Here is a 20,198-nt window from a genome sequence, read left to right on the forward strand (position 1 = left end):
AGTTTCCTCATGTGTCTACAGTTGTGTCATGGCTTTTTTCTACCTCTATACTTTCATTCAAGTGATAGTCTGACCTGGAATATTTTCACCTTTCTCTCCAACCTGTCCAGGCCCCACCTCCCCCATGAAACCTGCCCTGACTCATCCAGCTTCACTTGTTTCTCTCTTGCAATTCCCAAGCATTTAACATCCATGATATTTAACCCAGTTACACACTCTCTTGTAGCTTCTGGATGGGGAAGTGGAATTTTTTAAAAAGTAGTGGAAGTAACATACTTGATGTTTTACACTGTGGGAGACACTGCAGCAGACACTGAGCATGCACAATGGAGTTTAATTCTTACAACCACTGCAGGCCACAGGTACCATTACCCACACTTTAAAGGGGGTAGTACTGATGTTCAGAGAGGCTAAGTGACATGTCCATGGCCACAGAGGCATTAGGTTTCAGCACTGGGACTTAAACTCAACTCTGACACCCGAGTCTTCACTCTTGGCAGTACAACATGGCACCTCCTTGAGGCCATTTTTTTTTAATCCCTAAGTGCCTAGTACAGTATTGACTCACAAAGGCTTAAATAATACTGGTTAAAAGTCAATTGATGCCGGGTGTGGTGGTACACACCTGTAATGCCAGTGATTTGGGAGTGAGGCAAGAAGATGGCAAGTTTGAGGCCAGTCTCAGTAACTCAGACCCTGTATCTAAATAAAAAATTAAAAGGGCTGGGGGAGTAGCTCAGTGGTAGCACATCCCTGGGTTCAATCCCCAATACTAAAAATAAAAATAAAAAAAGCAATTGATGACTCCTTTCATACGTGGAGGATCAAGTTATGCTATTAATTCACTCATTGCCTCCATTTACAGTTTTATTATGCACCAACTATGAGCCAGGCACCAACAATTGAGGACATAGAGTAATATCTTTGCTCACCCAAAGAAGTGAGATACATGAATAAGTAATTAATATACAATTATATTAGTTATCCATTTTCCATTAATACTACCATAAGTTTACTACCTTAAACAATCCATATTTATTGTCTCAGTTTTTTGAGGGGGTCAAAAATTTGGGCATAACTTAACAGAATGTTCTGCTTAGGGTCTCATAAGACTGTCATCAAGGTGTCAGCTGAACCAGGTTCTTATCTGGGAGCTCAAGTGGAAAAGAATCTACTTCCAGTCTTACTCAGATGTTGGCAGAATTCATCTTCTTATAGTTGGGAGACTAAGGGTCCCTGTTCCTACTGGTTAGAAGGTAGATCCTCCCACTTCAACAGGTCAACAAGTAGAGCTTCTAGAGTTGAGTCTGCTAGGAAGGAGGAATCCTAAGCCAAGTAACATAGTACTAGAGTGACACTCCACCATATTTGCCATTTTTCAATGATGAGAAGCAAGTAATGATTCCTAGTCTACTCAGGGGAAGGAAATCACACAAGGGCATGAACACCAAGAAGTGAGAATCATGGGGATCCCCCTGGAGTCTGTCTACCGTGACAGTTGGATGGTACAAAGAACAGGTGCTACTGAAGCTCAGAAGAAATATTCCTCCCACAAACCTGCTGGGATCCATGTATTGACGTGGCATCATCATTGGTGAGCTCGTGCCACCCAGATACCTAGGTGCTTATTTTAATATCATTGGTTTACAGGCAAAATGGAGATCATGTAAGTGGTCCTGGAGATCATGGATCTGACTTCCACAGTGAGAGCCATAGCATGAACCTCATTCAGGAAGGAGATTGAGTCCAAGTGTCAGAGATCCAGGCATCAGATCACGGCTGTAGGGATGATGAAATAGGTATGTGTTCTGGAGATGGCAGACCTGATGATGCACCAGGAAGATTAATTGGCCACTGGACCAGCTGGAGCAAGCAGAGAGAGGAGTTCATCTAGATTCTTTGGAGTACTCCTAGAAACAAAGAAATCCTTGATAAATTCATATATTCTGTAGAATCTTCCACTGTTAGGTAGTCGCTAGCAATGAGCAGTGAAATGCAGGCAAGGTCACAGGTGTTTTTTTAAATTACTTTAAGGTTTTTTTCCCCACCTGGGACCAGGGATTGAACTCAGAGGCAGTCAACCATTGAGTCACATTTCTAGCCCTATTTTGTATTTTATTTAGAGACAGGGTCTCATTGAGTTGCTTAGCACCTCACTTTTTCTGAGGTTGGCTTTGGACTCCTGATCCTCCTATTTCAGCCTCCCGCGCCCACTGGGATTACAGGCATGTGCCAGTGCACCTGTCTTTAGGGTCCTTCTTTAAACTACTTCAAAGTAGAAGAGAAAGCAAAGAGTAGTAGTTGATTTGTAGAAAATAAACAAGCAAAAGGAGCTAATTGGGAAACATGGCAAGAGAAAAGGATTAACGGAACTAACTCTTATAGGGTCCATTGATGTTGACATAAAACTCAGAATTATGGCTTTAAGTGTCTCCAATTATCTGGGAAGGAAGATTCCTTTAGTGGGTGCACTAAGGTAACTTCTGACAAGCTAATGACCCCAATGCTCACATTAACATGGGATTGACTTGTAGATAAAACCTTCCCTAAAGAGGATGGCCACTATGGCAGTTTCGGAGAGGACCAACTAAGGTCAGTAACTCCACTGCCCAATGTGAAGGAAGAGTTGAACACTTGATTGACAAAGAGCACAGAACATGGTCCCCAGTTCTCCTGGTAAATAAAAAACAATAATAAAATTGGGGACAGCATTGTCTCCTTTGTTGTTCTCTGCTTGGAGACAGCCCACTCTCTCCCTTGAGAGTGCTTTTTGCTAAGCCTCACTTTTCTTTTACTTTATTTTCACCTCACTTTGACTTCTAATAAAGTTCTCTTGCATGACTTTTAAATCTTCTTTCATCTGAACACATCAGCTGACGTTTGGAGTTTCAACTCCCTGCTTTCCTTTGACACCACTGGCATGAAGCATGAAGGCAAAAATGATGAAGTCGATGTGCACCTCTATGTGATGAGTCTGTACATGCGGGAAGAGAAAAGGGATGACTCATACCTTTTCAGTAAGTCACTGGCAGTCTAAAAGAGAGAAAGAGAGTGAGAATCACAATCAGATCTCAGGTTCCTGACACCTCCAAATTCCCTTCCAAACTTGCTCTTGAAGGTCACTCTGGGGGCCACCTTGGAAGCTGCAGGGGATTGTACCCTCCTTCTTACACCTTACCAGGCTGAAGCAGCAGGGTGTGACCTTGGACAAACACCACCACTACTTGCCCCTATGTACAACGTGAGTACTTCCTTTATATCTCCTGGAGGGGTGCTGTAGGTGGGCTGCATACTATTCAGAGAGAATCCCAGTGTTGGGGAGGTGCCTCAGGTACACACCGTCAGTGTATTGGCACCCAACTCCTTGGCTGTACTCTCCAGATCAGTAACCAGAAGGCTGATATGTGCTATTGCCTTGGAGAGCTCAAGGATTCTGGCCTCCTCTGCTGATGTGTCCTCCAGCTGGTCCAACTGCTGTTGAGGGATAATATCCAGTTGTCCCTTGTTTTGGTGCTGACTCACCAGCTCAGCCTCCAACTTGTGGTTTCCACAGTCTACCTGAAACTCCAGAAAACGGACTCCCTAAGACTCAATGTCAGATGGCTCCCTCCTGGCCCTCCACAGTTGAATACCTGAGTAAGAATGCTGATTCCTCAGTCCTCTTCCCCTGGTGGGACAGCCTCCCTGTGTCACAGGCATCACAGAGGCAGCTGTGTTTCTCATAAAGAAAGACTATCCAAAAGAAAGGAAACTTCCCACCTAGGGCTCTTGGGACAGAGCCCTTGGTTGGTGTAATAATTTTCACTTGATGTCTCTTTTGATTGTCACCAGAGAGAGTAAGGTTGATTTTCAGTTAATATAAGTCACATGAAAGTCAGAGGGCTTATCATGCCCCCAGGTCACTCCACTAGCCAACCCTGAAGCCCAACCCAACACCCAGGTATTTAGCATCAGCAACCTTCCATCCCCTTCAGGCTGCTCAGGGGACAGACATCCAAGACAGGAAGAGAGGTGCCGGAGGACTCTCCAACACAATCCCTCCCTCCTAGGATTTGGAGAAACCCACCTGCAGAGCCTGCAGCTTCTCCTCCTCCTGAGCCTTGAGCCGCTGAAGTTCTCCAATGTCCTTTCTGAGCTTCTTGAACCGCTGGGTGAGTCGTTTCTAAAGAGAGGGGCACAACTGCTCATCAGACAAGTGGTAAGGGCGCACCCACTGGGGGAACCCCACACAGCAGGTAGGGTCCTGCCCAGCACGAGGCTAATGTAGCGTTCTGCCTGAAAATAGTAGGTACCTTTGAAACAAGGAACTTGAGAGTTTATTTAATAGAAAAATCATGGGAGAAAAGTAATGAGTAATTTTTTTAGTCTAGATCTACACAAAATAACAGATAGTGATAGAACCATTTTCACTTGAGTTTAGGGTGCTCTCCTCTCCAAATATAAAAGTCATATGACAATTTTATATATGTATATAGTATATGTATACATATACATGTATATATACATATATTCACTTTAAATTGATACATAAAATTGTACATATTTATGGGGTGCCATGCAATGTTTCAATAAATATTGTGTAATGTTCAAGTCTGGGTAAGCATACTATATACTCAAAGATTTATTTTTTGATGATAATAACATTTAAAAATCCTTTGTTCTAGCTTTTTTTTTTTTTTTTTTGAACCCACAGGCACTTAACCACTGAGCCATATCCCCCATCCTTTTTATATTTTATTTTGAGACAGGGTCTCTATAAGTTACTGAAGCTGGTATTCAACTTCAATCCTTCTGCTCAGCCTCCCAAGTTGCTGGGATTACAGGCATATGTCACTCCACTTGACTACTTGTAGCTTTTTTGGGAAACATACTGTACACTATCATCATCTACAGTCACCCTACAGTATAACAGAATTCCAGAACTTCTTTCTCCTATCTAACTATAACTTAGTAATCATGACCAACTTTTCCTCATAGTTAGTCTTCTGGTGCTTCGTACCATTTTACAGTAACAAGTGAAACCAGTCTGGAGAGAATTGCCTTAAAGAGAAAAAGGAAAGCTCTGGTACCATTTCTTATTCCTACCACATCCTGTCCCCAGGATGGATAGCAAAGCCACTTATTAAGTACAAACCCATATTCTAGGCAGGCATGTGCTCCCTCTTTCAATCTTAAATCAGAATCTAGATGGGTCACTGTATCCCTGAAACTATGGATATAATGAATGATTTGAGTTTTCTTTTTTTTTAATTTTTCAATATTGGGGATTGAACCCAGGGGTATACGACTGCTGAACTACATTCCCAGACCTTTTTATTTTTTATTTTGAGACAGTGTCTCTCTAAATTGCCCAGGCAGAACTCAAACTTGAGATCCTCCTGCCTCAACCTCCTGAGTTGCCAGGACTGCAGGCGTGTATCACCACACCCAGATATGATTTAAGTCTCTACAAAAAAAAAAAAATTGCTTTTATCCAGGAAGTAGTGGTGCACTCCTATAATCCCAGTAGCACAGAAGGCTGAGGCAGAAGGAGCACTAGTTCAAAGTCAGCCTCAGCAAAAGCAAGGTGCTAAGCAACTCAGTGAGACCCTGTCTCTAAATACAAAATTGGGCTGGTGATATGACTCAGTGACCAAGTGTCTCTGAGTTTAATCCCCAGTATCCCCTTCCCAAATTGCTTGTAGGTTTTTTATAACCCATGAGAAAAGCAAAAGTAAACAAAACCGGTATAGATATCAATAGAGGTGAGTATTGAACTGGAGGAAGGGGGGATTGTCAACTGAAGACTCTGAAAACATTCTTCTCATAATCCCTTGTTCAACTAGTACAGAATGCATTTGCCCTACCAAATTTAAAAAATAAAAATTATTTGCAACTATAGTAATAAAAACAGTACTGGTGCAAAAAGAAATTTTAAAAAATGAAAGAGAAGAGAGAGCTCAGGGACAGACCATATTCATACAGGAATTTTAAAAAGAAAGAACAGTGCATATATTAGCAGGAGGAGGAACAGAAGCTATAGAAGATGGTCCTGGGAAAACTGGCTTGTGATAATAAAGAAATAAAACCAAGTCCCTATCTAAAAAACTGCAGTATGAAAGGTGAAAGTGTAAAGTTAATAAAAAATAATATTCACATATAAAGTTGTGAACTGAGGGGTAGGGAAATAATGCCATAAACAAACACCCCAAAGCACAAACGATGGGGAAAATGTTTAATTTGATCACATCAAGATTAAACATTTCTGTTTAATAACAACACATGTATACAAAATTAATAGAGAAATGACAGATTAGATTGAGGTTTGGTGGCACACACCTGTAATCCCAGCTACTCAGGAGGCTGAAACAGGAGGATTGTAAATTCAAGGCCACCTTCAGCAATTTAGCAAGACCTGTCTCAAAAAGGCTAGGACTATATAGTTCAGTTATAAAGCACCCCTGGATCCAATCCCTAATACTGAGAAAATGAAATAAAATACAATACGATAAAAATAATTCAATACAATATAATACAATACAAAATGTCCTAGCAATATTTACAAGTGCTCACATGGGGCCCATTATAATTGTTAACTCGACCTAGACTGGCCTACTATCTCTTTCTGCCTGCTTCAAGACTAAAAGACATCTACCAGCCTCCATGACTGGAAACACCAAATAACGTGAAGAGTGAAATGAAGTGGCACTGAGAACCTGGAAGATCTTCACCTATTCCCAGAAAATACATGAATACTCCTCCTCTGTATTAGCCTATCCCTCTGCCTCATTATTCCTATCCTATATCTGTAACCCCTCAGCCTTCTGGAGTTGAGTAGCTGATTCATGAGCTAAGCTCCTTCTTCACTATTCTTTGGCCACTGAACAAAGCCTTCCTCTCTCCCCAACACTGTCTCTCAGACATGAGTTTTTCTACGGGATGAGTCTTGAACCTGGGTTCCTTAACCCAGGGACAGTGGGCAGGTAAGAAGTCAGCTAGAGCATTCTGGCAAATCTGTCACTGGGTACTTCCTGCAGGCATTTCCCAGAAGAGGCAAAATTTTAAAACTTAAGGCAATAACTGAGTGTCACTGTCACTCACTGGCCTTGCAGGGGAAGGTGACAGGCTGAGAAGGGCTGTGGAATTGCTTGTGTGAGTACAAATGTTCAGGTCTTAAAAATCACAAACAGCCTTTGCCCTTCAACCTGCTCACTTCTGCCCTCACAGTCAGATGTCTATGAGCAGTCAGTCTGTCCTCGCCATTGTTCATCCTGATGGCCCTACATTCCGTGGCCATCTGCCTTGGTTTTTCATCCTTCTCTTGAAGCTTCTCTCTCCAGGGTGACCTGTGATCTCCATGATGAAGTGAGAAGACTTCTCAGCTCTCTTTTTTTGTGGATGGCATTTCCCTCTCTTGTCCCACCCTGTCCTTCCCAGCCTTGTGCCTTCTGTTTCTGCATTTCAAAATCCTATAAAAAGAACCCTGATGGGAGGTTGGTTCCTTAACCCTTCCCATCTTAGATTATGTCCTTAACTTCAGATTATGTTGAGTCATAATTCTGAAACCAAATCTTTTTTTCTAACAGTTAATCTCATATTTCCAACTGAGCTAAGTATTTCCTGTCCTGCTAGTAACTCAAAAAATCATTTGGAGAATTCAGACTAGTCACCCCTTCACAGGCCTCTTCTACAACCCTTTCCCCTTGGCCTTCGTAATTCTGTCATTGTACCCACTTTTCTGTCTGCCCTTCTGTCACATTTTACTTACTTTTTAAAAAATATTTTTTAGTTATAGATAGATGCAATACCTTTATTTCATTTATTCACTTTTATGTGGTGCTGAGGATTGAACCCAGTGCCTCACATGTGCAAGGCAAGCACTCTGCCACTGAGCCATAAACCATCCTACATTTCACTTTTTATCTGTGCTTCTCTTTCCCTTCAAACTGCTCCTCTTTGACAAGATAAGCCCAAACTCCACCCAGCCTTCAAGGCTCTTCTCTTGGTGACACAACTCCAATTTACATTTCCAGTGCGCGCGTGCTCTCTCTCTCTCTCTCTCTCTCTCTCTCTCTCTCTCTCTCTCTATCTCTCTCTCTCTCTCAGCTTCCTGCACACCCTCTGCACTGGCCAACAGGATTGCTTGGGGCTTTCTGAACACACCCGTGAAGCCCCACCTCATTATGGTTTATCTCTTATTTCCTCTTGCCAGAAATACTGTCTTTTTCTGATGGTCAGAACCCATTTTCCAAGTTCAGTTTTAAAAGTCAGAGTCTTATCTTCTGGCAGTTTAAAATTTAATGAAGGGTTTAAAGTCAACTTACTGTCACTGTGTAAATGAGAAAAGAAAGCAGAGATAACAGCAATAAAGATAAATGCATGAAATGATGGAAGATTGCAGGTTATATAGATGTATCATTTACAATATTCAAAATGGGCAAGGTGGAGTTCTCTGTTTCAAAAAGTATGTTTTCATCCATTTTTACAGTAAAATAATATTCAATGAGAGTATGTCATATAAATTAGCCACTTGTTTGAGTTTAAAAAGCAAATTTCTACAAACATTTACCACCCCTCGGCAGCCAGCACCCTGCCAGGGATAGTTTCCTGCTCAGAAGGTGATGAACTACCTGAGAAAAATAAAGTCTGGAATAATTAGTAAAGAAATAAGAGCCAGAGCCAGAAAGGGGATTCAAAAAAGGGGAGCTCTGGAGAGGTCCTCCAGTCCCAGTTGGAGCTAATACTGAATGACTAGAAAATGGCTCAGGTTCTTTATTTAAGAGAGAGTACATCAAAGGCAGAGATAAGGTTTCAGCCTATGGAATCTTGCTTCGTGATGGCTTGCAGTCAACAGGTTGATTGGCCTCTTGGCAAGCCACACCCATCTCTGAGAGGTTGTGTGGCTATGTGGCTCCAGCAGGGTCACTCATCTCCGGTGCCATGCAGAACCTGTGACAGAGCTGAATAGAAAGTCACAAGTATCAGGCAATCTCAAACCAGTATCCGGGAGTTCCCAGATACCAGACTTTCTTATCCAATGGCTTCCATGCCAATTGGGTTCATGCACATTTCACTGGTGGCTTCTAGCAATTTACCTACCAAAAATACTCTTTAGTATTATCTTCTGGCAGTTTAAAATTTAATAAAGGACTTAAGGTCAACTTACTGGTACTGTGTAATGAGAAAAGAAAGCAGAGATAACAGCAAGAAAGATAAATGAATGAAATGATGAAGATTGGAGCTAAAGCTGAATGGCTAGAAAATGGCTCAGACATATTGGAATATAGTGAATAGTTTAATGCCTGTCTTTTCTTGAATGAATATTTTTTTAAGTTTGTGATCCTATAAGCTGTCAGATAAACTATGATTTCACAGTAAAAACCAGGGTGTTAAGCAGTAATGGAATATGAAAACCTAGCAACACTGAAATTTGTTCTCAAATAACTCAACTAATAACGTGTATAAAAGAAAATGCACTTGACAGACAAAAAGCACCCATCCCCAATATATTAAATAACAACAACAAAAAAACCCCACAACTAACTTTCAAAATGCATGCTTCTACAGAATAATATCAGCCACATCATCATGCTCTAGAAAAGGTCAGGAAATAGACATAAAGGGTTTATGAGTAAATATAGGAGCTCAGCAAAGACTCTCATTTGAATCTATAAGACCAAAAAAAAGCCAACATTATAAAATATAGATATAGCTAACTTCAATAGAATCAGGGCACCTCAAGTCAAAGACAATTTGATTTCCAATTCAGAACAGAGAAAAACACTTGGTGATACTTCCTGCTACTTGTCAAGAAAAGTAAATAAACCCTCAAAAGTCACGAGTCTTAAAGTAATCAAGAAATTTAATGCAATGACCATGAAAATCCCAGGGAGAACTCTAAAAAACAAAGAAACAGCCAGATATGGTGGCATACACCTGTAGTCTCAACTACTTGGGAGGTGAAGCAAAAAGAATGCTTGAGTGCCAAGTTTAAGACCAGCCTGGACAGCATAATGAGAACCCCATCTCAAACAAAACAAAAGCAAAAAACTTACAAAGGTGATATAAGAACATTCTTCTGAAAGGAGAGTCAACAAGATTATCAAGTCTCAAAAATTTTTTCAATAGCAAAGATACTTCTAGATTTAAAAGTAAACCATGAGACCAAACATATCAAAACTATGTAATAATAACATTAGTACAAAAATAATAATTAATGTAGAAGAGTGAAAATTTTCCATTACATTGTTATAAGAACTTACTTTATGTCAAATCAGAAATAACACATAAATGTGGAAAGGACTCACTATTATAGAAATGTTTGCAGATGACTGGATATAAGAATTTTAAAAATTAACATGGATTTATCCTTCATACTATATAGTATATTAAATAAGCTTAAAATTAATAAATCTTTAAAGATAAAAGAGCAGCATAATCATATTAGACAAATTTCTGAGTATTTAAGATAAGGAGATTTTATTTCTATAAAGAATAGAAGTGATTTTAAATATAAAATTTCTAAATTTTTGCCCCTAAAATACAAGAAAAAAGAAAAGAAAGGATAAAATAAAAAATGTAGGCTAAACATAACTAATACAGTTTATTTTTCAAAAGATTAAGTACTGTGAAGTAATGATACAGAATTTATGATCTGATTCTATGGGGAAATGTAGACAGTGACTCTTCATAGATAAAATAATCTCACCACCTTCCCCTCCTGCCCCCCGCATGTAGAAATCAAGTAAAACAACTGAAGTGAATGTTACACACTTATTAAACTAACAAAATACATGAAAGTGCTAGACACCATCATTGGTCAGTCAGTAAGGAAACAGGTATACAAAGAAGACTTAGTGGCATTACAAACTTTTCAGTCTTTCTGGAATACAGCATAATTCTTTTTCAAAGGATATAATTTATGTCAGGCATGGTGGTACACACCTGTAGTACTAGAGACTCTGGAGGCTGAGGCAGGAGGATGGCAAGTTTGAAGACAGCCTTAACAACTTAGTAAGAGCCTGTCTCAAAAATTAAAAATGGGCTGGGGATATAGCTTAGTGGTAAACCGCCCCAGAGTTCAATCCCTAGTACTGACAAAACCAAACCAAACCTGTTCTGTCAACATTAACAGGTGCACACACGGCCCACCATCATAACTTCTACAGAAATAGACTCAACTGCCTTGCTCTTCCTGTCTCTACTTTTCAGCCACCTCCTTATCCTTGGGTAAATTGTACATCACCTTTTCCTCAGCTGTCTGTCCTCAAGCAGCCTCTTGGAACATCTTAGATCACTTATTTCAAACTGCAGACGGGTGCTCCAGCCAGCCAGCCAACTCTGTGCAGGTTCTCTCATAGTTCACTTGCCTGAATTATATCACCCAAACTATTCTCTCTTTTCACACCTTTTGCATCCCCACCTCTGCCACACTGCTGATGTTCCTGCTTCTTATATTATTGAGGAAATAAAAACCAGAACACCCAAGCTGTCTCTAAAACTTAAAAACTGCTTATGTTTAGAGACAGCTTCTTTTGTCCCCTACGGGAGAAGTGGAAGAAGTCCCTTTCTCCCAGCCCAGGCTTCTCTTCTCTGCCACTATCTAAAGGGCCCCTCGGTCTCTTTCAATGCAATCTACCATCATATCTTAAAAAGCTCTTCTCTCAGCACTGGGACACAATTTTCTGTTTTTCTCCTGTCCTTCTGTGACTCACCCTGTCTCCTTTTCTGGGTCCTTCTCTATCCTACATCCTAGTGATCACCTTTCCCATGACCTTCCCTGAAACTGATTCTCTCAAGATTCCGTTCTAAGGATATTGCATCAATTCTCTTGGATGTAAATATCATATTCAAGCCAGGTGCCGTGGTACACACCTGTAATCCTAGCAATTTTCAAGCCTGAGATAAGTGGTTTGTAAGTTCAAAGCCAGCCTCAGCAACTTAGAAGACCCTCAGCAACTTAGTGAAACCCTGTCTCAAAATACAAAATAAAAGGAACTGGGGAGCCGGGCATGGTGGTGCATGCCTGTAATCCCAGTGGCTCAGGAGGCTAAGGCAGGAGGATTGTGAGTTCAAAGCCAGCCTCAGAAACTTAGCAAGGCACTTAGCACCTCAGCGAGACCCTGTCTCTAAATAAAATATTAAAAAGGGCTGGGAATGTGGCCCAGTTGTTGAGCGCACCCCTGGGTTCAAGCCTCAGTATCAAAAAAAAAAAAAAAAAAGAACCAGGATGTAACTCAGTGGTAGCATGCCCCTGGGTTCAAGTTCAAGTACCATAACAAATAAATAAATATCACCTTCATTCCTGCTCTAGATTCTGAGAATATAACCCCAGACGCTCTTTGGAGATACAGAGTTGATATCCAATTACATATTTAAGATCGTTACTATGGTGTGTCTCAACTTGGACTCAACTTGTCCCAAATGAAACTCTTGATATTTCATTCAAACCTGTTCTCCCCAGTCCTTATCTGTCACATCATCCCTTTGGTTTCTCAAAGCAGAAACTCATGAGGTCATCTTTGATTCTTTGATTTTTTTCCTCACCCCAATTCTAACCTATCAATAAATCCTAACAATTCAAACTCTGACTATAAATTTTTTAAATATAATGAGACCTTCCAGACTTGGGTCTCTGCATATATTCCCTTTCCCTCAGCTTTGCACTGGTCCATTTTTCTTCCTCTAGGTCTTAACTTCAATGTCATCTCCCCTAAGAGACCCCGTCAGACCACACTAACATAGTCATATGTTACTCTCCATCTCAGGGTCTTGTTTGTTTTCTTCCTAGATCACAAAATCATGTAGTTTGTTTCATTTCTTATTTGTCTGTTTTCCTAAGTGAAGACTTATACCTCATCATACATAAATTCAGAAAGAACTCACTGTGTTTTCCTTAAATGAATAAATATTGTTGGCATTTATTTGTTCTGCAATTCCTATTACTGTTTAAACATGAATTTGAAGACAACGATCATGAATCATCTGGTACTTCCTATAACAGCTAGCATGACATTCTATACAAGGTGTAGACCTGGGTAAATCATTTAGTAGATGAGTAGATTTCTCCCTCTCGTGCCTATGGCTCATTAGCCAGTGGGAAGCTCCTCCCCACACTCCTGAGGACACCATACCTGGAGAGTGCAGAGCTCTTTGCCTCTTCAACTTTCTGAGCTATTTCTCTCTTTTCTAGAGTCACTCCCAAGCTGGAATATCTTTTTTTCTCTCTCATTTTATATCATTACAATATTCTCCAAAAATCAAGAAGACTTAGAAAACTCAGTCTTCATCATTTCAATAGAAAGATATTCATGGTGTACCAATACTACCTGGATTGGGGTGAGGGAAAAGGTTGGTAAAAATAATTCTAGAGGAATTGACAAAATAAACATATGAATATCCACAAAAATTCTGAAAAATAAGAGTGTTGTGAGAAATTGAAGATCTATCCGACATTTAAATATATTACAAGGTGGAAAGTGGGAGGGAAAGGTTTTGATTCCCATGATGGCCATCATGCAGTTTCAATTATTTAAAGTTTATAACTTGCCTATAATCCCAGTGATTCCAGAGGCTGAGATAGGAGGATCTCAGGTTCCAGGCCAGCCTTAGCAATTTAGAGAGTCTTTACACAATTTTGCAAGACCTTATCTCAATAAAACATAAAAATGGTCTGAGGATGTGACCTGGTGGTTAAGCACCCCAGATTCAATCCCTAGTACCAACAATAAAAATATAGTTTGTATCTGCCTAGCAATAGTATACTTATTCTTGAAGAGGTTAATGCACAGATTAACAGAGGACAGAAATTAAATGGAGACCATTTAACTTTGCCAACCACATGAAGTAAATATACATTTATGGCATATTACAAAGTTGGCATTCAAATCAGTGGGAGAACTATATGGAATATTTTTTGGTTCCTAAGCAAACAGGAGTTGAAGGGTGGACTTCCTGGATTGAAGAAGTACCTTCGGTGTAAGGATTGAAGGAGAGAATGGGAATGTCTCAACAACAGAGTGCCCTGGAACAACAGGAACCTGTTTTAAGAACATGATGCCAACTATGAGCAAAACAGACAATCATTAAGAAGAGAGAATTGTTCAATTTTGGTATTCCAGATGGTAACACAGGTTTCTCTAGTAAATTAGCACCTACACAAAAATGCCTGTGCTTCATCAACATTCTAAATCAGGTGACTTAAATATCTGGCAAGTAAATACTAACACAGGGCTGTTGGTAAAAATCAGCAGTGGAATGCTTGTTTAGCATGCCCAAGGCCCTGGGTTCCATCCCTAGCAGTGAAAAAATGAGAAAGAGAGAGAAAGGAGGAAGGAAGGAAGGGAGGCAGGGACCAATGTATGGGAAGAAGATGGAGCCTGGCAAGAAGTTCTGAGACAGAAGAGAAAAGAGAGGAGCTGGACCACAAAGGGAGAAAATGGAAAAGGAAGCACAGTGTCTAACAAGGAAGGAACAAGACAAAATTGGTAGGAAATTTTATAACATGTGTTCTGATACCTGTAGGGGAAATCTAGCTCCACCAGTCAAGCAATGTTTTATGAATTTAAGAACATTTTCAGAATATAAACATATTGCTTGGTTTTAATTCACTCACCAAGCCCTCTAAGAAATCAGAGTTTTACCAAATACCTTGAACTCTTAGTGATTAAGACTCAAAAGAACAACAACAACAAAAAGATTTAGGAGAAAATTTTTTTTAATGTGCTCTAGATGAAAAACAATTATTTGCTGTAGAGAAATTATTAATGAAATGTCGTAGCACCTCTCAAGCTAGTTTTCTAGCTGAATAAGTGAGAGTAAGTAATTTTATGGTATAAAAGAACTCTGCTGCTTATTATTCTTTCCTTCATGGCCTAATTATAAAATAAATGATTTTAATATTATTTTGTTTCTACAAATACCTGTCCTGAATTGAACATATAGTAGGACTTAAGCCATTTTTATTATCAGAAACTGGTACTAGCATATATTTCTTTAATTTGAATTGGCATTACTTATGTTTGGTATGATATTAAAGTTGTCATTTTTGGTTTTCCAGAAAATGGCTTTAAAACCATAGTTTTATTTATCATAAAAATTTTCTATATCACTATTTATTTTGGATTATGTTGTAATGTTATACATATTTGTAATTTATAATGCATGCATAAACATTTAAAAGTAAAGAACAAATTTACAATATGTAAAATGGTTTGGCATACAAGCAGGAATATAGAGAATAATAAAACAGAATAGAATAAAAAACATATGTAAGTAAATATACATTTATGGCCTATTACAAAGTTGGCATTCAAATCAGTGGGAGAACTATATGGAATATTTAATAACTGGTGATAGGACAAATTGTAACTTAGAAAAAATAATTAGATTCCTATACACTTTCACCAAAGTATATCTTGGGTATTCTACGTTATCCAAAATATACATTGAAAAATATTCATTACAACATTGTATACAACCTCAAAACAAAATGATAACTTGAAAATAACACAATGTTTGTCTATTTATGTTACATTCAAAAAATGAATACCATACAATTGTTGAAAAAAATTCAGAAGATCTGGATGTACTGATGGAAAAAATGGGAAAATGTCCAAAATATTTTTTTGGATGATAAAGACATCCAAAAGACATTTTTTTCCTGTAGGAAAAAAAATCGTGTGTATGTGTGTGTGTGTTTTCAAGAGTGCATTTGCACATACAATTTTCTGGAAGTATACACAAATATATAACAATGATTACCTCTAGGACTGACAATGGGGGTAGGCAGGAAAAATGATTTTGAGTTTTGATGGTATACCTTTTGGTGTTGTCTGACTTTAATACCAAGAGGTTGAAATTTTTCTGATAAAACATTAAGTAAGATAAAAATAATCATGATGAGAAGGAGAGAGTGAAGAAAAGACAAAGAAAGAGGGAAGAAAAAGAGAGACTCAAATATTAATATCCAAGTTTCAGTATACTTGCAGGATAATTTCTAGCATAGGTAAAATTTGATTTCACTTCTAGCCAAGTTTCTAGTACTATCAACTAGGGAGTATATAATCTTAGTACTGAACAGGCTTTACATTATCTGGTACAACTTCATTCTACAGATGAGCACACTAAGAGTGGCTCAGGCTTCCTGGAAATCTGCCATTACAGGGACAGTATCACCTTTAAGACAGCCTCACATTAAAGCTTGAAAGTCCAACATCAGCAGCAAAATATACACGGAAAAGCAAAGAAAAGGATATAAAATAGAATGAAGCAGAGGGAACAAAGATGTCAGTTATTGATCCTCTCTGTAAGGTGCCACGCACAGAAGCAAATACTTCAGGGAGCCATGGCAGGGGTGCTCAGCCTTACCTTGTAGTGACTGATGGCATTTTCAATGGTCGGCTCAGAATGAGACTGGTGTTCAGGGGACTCCAGGCATTCCACGCACAGTAGACATTTGCTCTTCTCACAGAACCTCTGAAACCTCTTCTGGTGCTTGTGGCAGATGTAGCCTTCCCCCAGTACCCCCTCAGAATAGGGCTTCCGGCAGAGGGGACAGCAGAGAGCCCCAGAGGCCAAGGCCTTCTCCATGTGCTGGGCCAGGCACACACGACAGAAGAGGTGTTTGCAGTCCGTGCTCACAGCCTCCTTCAGGTGTTCTTGGCAGATGGGGCAGACAGCCTCCTCCTGTCTGTCCTCTTGTAAGGAGACCATGGTCTCCAACCTGTCCCACCAGCTTCCCACTGGTCTTCTGAAGAATCCTGCCACACTTGATACTCCTAGATGAGAGGGCTCAGGTGGATGGACCCAAAGGACACAGCTCAGGCTCCAACTTCAGGCAGTTGCCCCCTTTCCATCAAAGGAGACAGTTCTGGCCACCTAAACCATGATTCTGAATGAGTTTCAGAAATACCTCATTAGCTTTGCTATGCATCCTGTGGTTTCCCTATATCTGCTACACTTGAAATCACTATTTCCATACAACTCTAAGAAGCAGGTGATTCAAAAACTCTTTTATTTTTTCCCCCCTGTTTTCTCTTGAGAGCTTTCTGTGAATATTTATACAGTTCAAAATTAAATGGCCAGGATGTCATTGTCATGGCCAGAAACAGAACCACCATAAATTACAAGTTGAAAGTCTTCTCTGATTTGCTGTTGGTTGCCAGGATTCGGCAGGAGTTCAAACTGTTCTCGCCCACAGTAACGTACTGCCGTTGATACAGCCAACCATTTATAGCAGCATGTTGTCAGCAAGTCATTTTCCTAACTAGCATCTTTTCCTCGGTTATAGATGCCACAATGAAAGAAAAAGAGAAAGAAAACAGGACAGAAAGCAGAAGAGAGACTTGTGTAATGTTTGAAGCCATCTTTTTCTTTCTTTTCAAATCATCTCCAAAGATGACCCAAAGGAAGTCTCTGCCACACCACTTCCCTTAAATATGGTGTGTTCACTCTCATCTTGCCTAACTTCCTTTCCCCCAAAAGCTCTTTTAAAATCCTACCTCAATTTCTCCTTTTTGATTTCAGGTCATTTTCTCAGGCTCCAGATCTGGGGAGAAGGCTGGCCGGGTGAATGGTTCCTTCTTAAATCAGGTCAATTATATATGCTCATGGGTCCGTAAAACTGGGGGAGAGGTGGAGCAACTCACCCAATCTTAGAAACACTGAATTACCAGGGAAATGAAAGTCCCCGTGACCTAGGGTAACTGGAAGAACAGGTGGACTTTGGTTGTTGCAGGGTGTGGCTTGTTTGCTCATGGGAAAGAGGAAAGTCTTGGTGCTTTTAATGCAAATATTACAGAAACTGACAGTCAACTCAGAATGGAGGCCACCAGAATCCCAGTTTATGGAACTGTAGGATCCAGGTGTCATGAGACCTTGACACTTACTGCTGGATGATGCTGGAACATCAGTTGCCCACCCCACTGTCCTCCAGTAACCTTCCAGTCAGGCTGATCTCAGCATTGACATTGGGAGAGACATCAGCTGGTGCCAGTAATAAGGATTGCCGCTTGAGGCTTTTAATGATCTAAGAGTCTTATTTGAAAACCTCAATCCATAGCCCCTTCCTTCAATCCTACTTTGCCACCAATTGCTATGTGGAGTTGTGTGGTATTATAATAAGATAAGTATACTTTTGGTCTTCATCCCTGGTTCTGGAAGACAAATCCTCAAACCCTTGTAGTTTCCTGAGTGATAGAAGTGACTGGTGTATATTTTGCTATTCACAATAGGACCCTTTCAACCAAACCTGATTTTATGCCAAAGAGGTGGCTCTTAAAATATGGGGCCAGTTACTAGAAAAGCCAATTATGGTTAGAGAGTTGGAACTTATAGCTCTACCTCCTACCTCGAGAAAGAAGAGAGGGTCCTGGGAACTGAGTAATCACCAATGGCCAATAATTTGGTCAATTATACTTACATATTGGAATATTCATGAAAGTCTCAACAAAAGGGTTCAAAGAACTCCCAGGATGGTAAATGCATCACATGCTGGGAAAATGGTGCTCACCAAACTCAGCGGGGATACAACTCAGCTGGGACACAAGATCCTGTTCTCTTCCCTTCTGGAGCTTACCCTATGTACCTCTTCATCTGGCTGTTCGTGACTTCTTTGCACCAAATCAGTAATAACAATTAAAGTGTGTTTCTGAGTTCTGTGCATGATTATAGCAAATTGTTAAACTTAAGGATGGGGTCATGGAGAATTCCAATTTGTAGCCAAGTCAGCCATAAGTGTGGGTAACCTGGGGACCCACTACTTATGATGTGCATCTGAAGCAAGAGGCAGTCTTCTGGGACAAACCCTTAACCTGTGGTATCTGTATTAACCACCGATAGTGTCAGAATTAAGGACATTTAGTTATGTCAGAGAATTGTACAATTAGTTGGTGTGAGAAAAATAAATCCACATATTTGGTGCCCAAATGTTTAAACAGATTTTCTTTTAGGTTGATACCAAAAAGTCACTTTCTCAAGTCATAGTTCCTTGGCTTTCTTCTCAAAGGAGATGACTCCCTAAAATTTCAAGGTCACACGTGGGATGGGTACCTTCCTCACTCCATACCCCCACCTCCTGACCATTATTTCTCAGACTCAGAGTAAGAATATCTGTCTGAAAGATCTCTGGGTGTCTACTCTGGCTCTTCTTTGCTACCCTTCACAAACCTGTCTCCTTTAATTCATTGAGGACTTGGGTACAAGGATCACAGGTTTTTCCTTACCCCATGTCTTTCCATTATCCTAAGTACAAGACTATGTAAATGGACATCCAACACTGAAGTCCCTCAGTTCCTTGACCTGCCCACGTCTAATGACCTTCCCTTTTTCCACCTACCCTGTGACCACTCTCTGCACTTCGTTGGAATTCAGATTTCAGCACTTGAAATCACAAATCTAGGCATCAACCTTGTCCTGCTGCTCTCTGTAAGCTACTCACTGCCACACCTGTTCTTTAACCTCTAGTCCTTGACCCTCCTGCATTGGACATTTCTGCAAAATCTCATGGGATAATGTAGGAAACAAAATATAACACCAAGAGTGAGGTAAAGCCCTAGACAGGTGGGCTCACAGCTTTCCGGGTGGCCTGGGCCGCCTGGCTGACTAGTTTCTGAGCCCTACAAATCCTCAAATGTCTGAGGGCTGAATATGTCTGCAGCTGGACCCCTGGAGAGGAGCAAGCCCCACCCATCTGCCCACTGGGTGGGACCATGGGACAGGCCACTCTGATTTCTCAAGAGAAGTTAGAAGACCCAGATTTTTTTTTTTTTTTTTTTTTTTTTTTTTTTTTTTTGGTACTGGAGATTGAACTCAGGGGCACCACTGAGCCACATCCCCAGCCCTATTTTGTATTTTACTTAGAAACAGGGTCTCTTTGAGTTGCTTAGCACCTTGCTTTTGCTGAGGCTGGCTTTTTGAACTCTCAATCCTCCTGCCTCAGCCTCCCAAGCCACTCGGATTATAGGCATGTGCCACTGTGCCTGGCTGGAAGAACAGATTTTTAATATTAGAGTCCTGGGTCTCTGCCTGAGAGTGCCAAGCTGAGAGTGCCTAGTGGCTCAGCTGCAGCAAAGCAGGGAAGGCACACTGGGACCGTCTGCCGCCAGGTCTCCACCGGCTCCCCAAGCTGTCCCTGGGATGTCCTGCAGTTCCTCCCAGGATGGAAGCCACGGGCCATCGTGGGCAGCTGGATCCATGTCTGGTCTCAGTGCCCGGAGGAC

The 20,198-nt window shown here is 40.4% G+C and overlaps 1 protein-coding gene across 1 annotated transcript; it reads right to left on the minus strand.

Annotated features, from left to right (window-relative positions):
* Nucleotides 1–1,067: 1,067 nt before the first annotated feature.
* TRIM40 (tripartite motif containing 40) lies at nt 1,068–16,879 on the minus strand. The gene is made up of 4 exons (XM_081295711.1): nt 16,348–16,879; nt 4,067–4,162; nt 3,011–3,033; nt 1,068–1,910 (listed from the first exon to the last, which is right to left on the minus strand). Exons 1-4 carry the CDS (start codon nt 16,690–16,692, stop codon nt 1,844–1,846), a joined length of 531 nt encoding a protein of 176 aa, XP_081151837.1. The 5' UTR covers nt 16,693–16,879; the 3' UTR covers nt 1,068–1,843.
* Between the last annotated feature and the right edge of the window lie 3,319 nt (nt 16,880–20,198).

Source organism: Spermophilus citellus (genome assembly GCF_964194105.1).
Source record: "Spermophilus citellus genome assembly, chromosome: 5".
Taxonomy (NCBI): domain Eukaryota; kingdom Metazoa; phylum Chordata; class Mammalia; order Rodentia; family Sciuridae; genus Spermophilus; species Spermophilus citellus.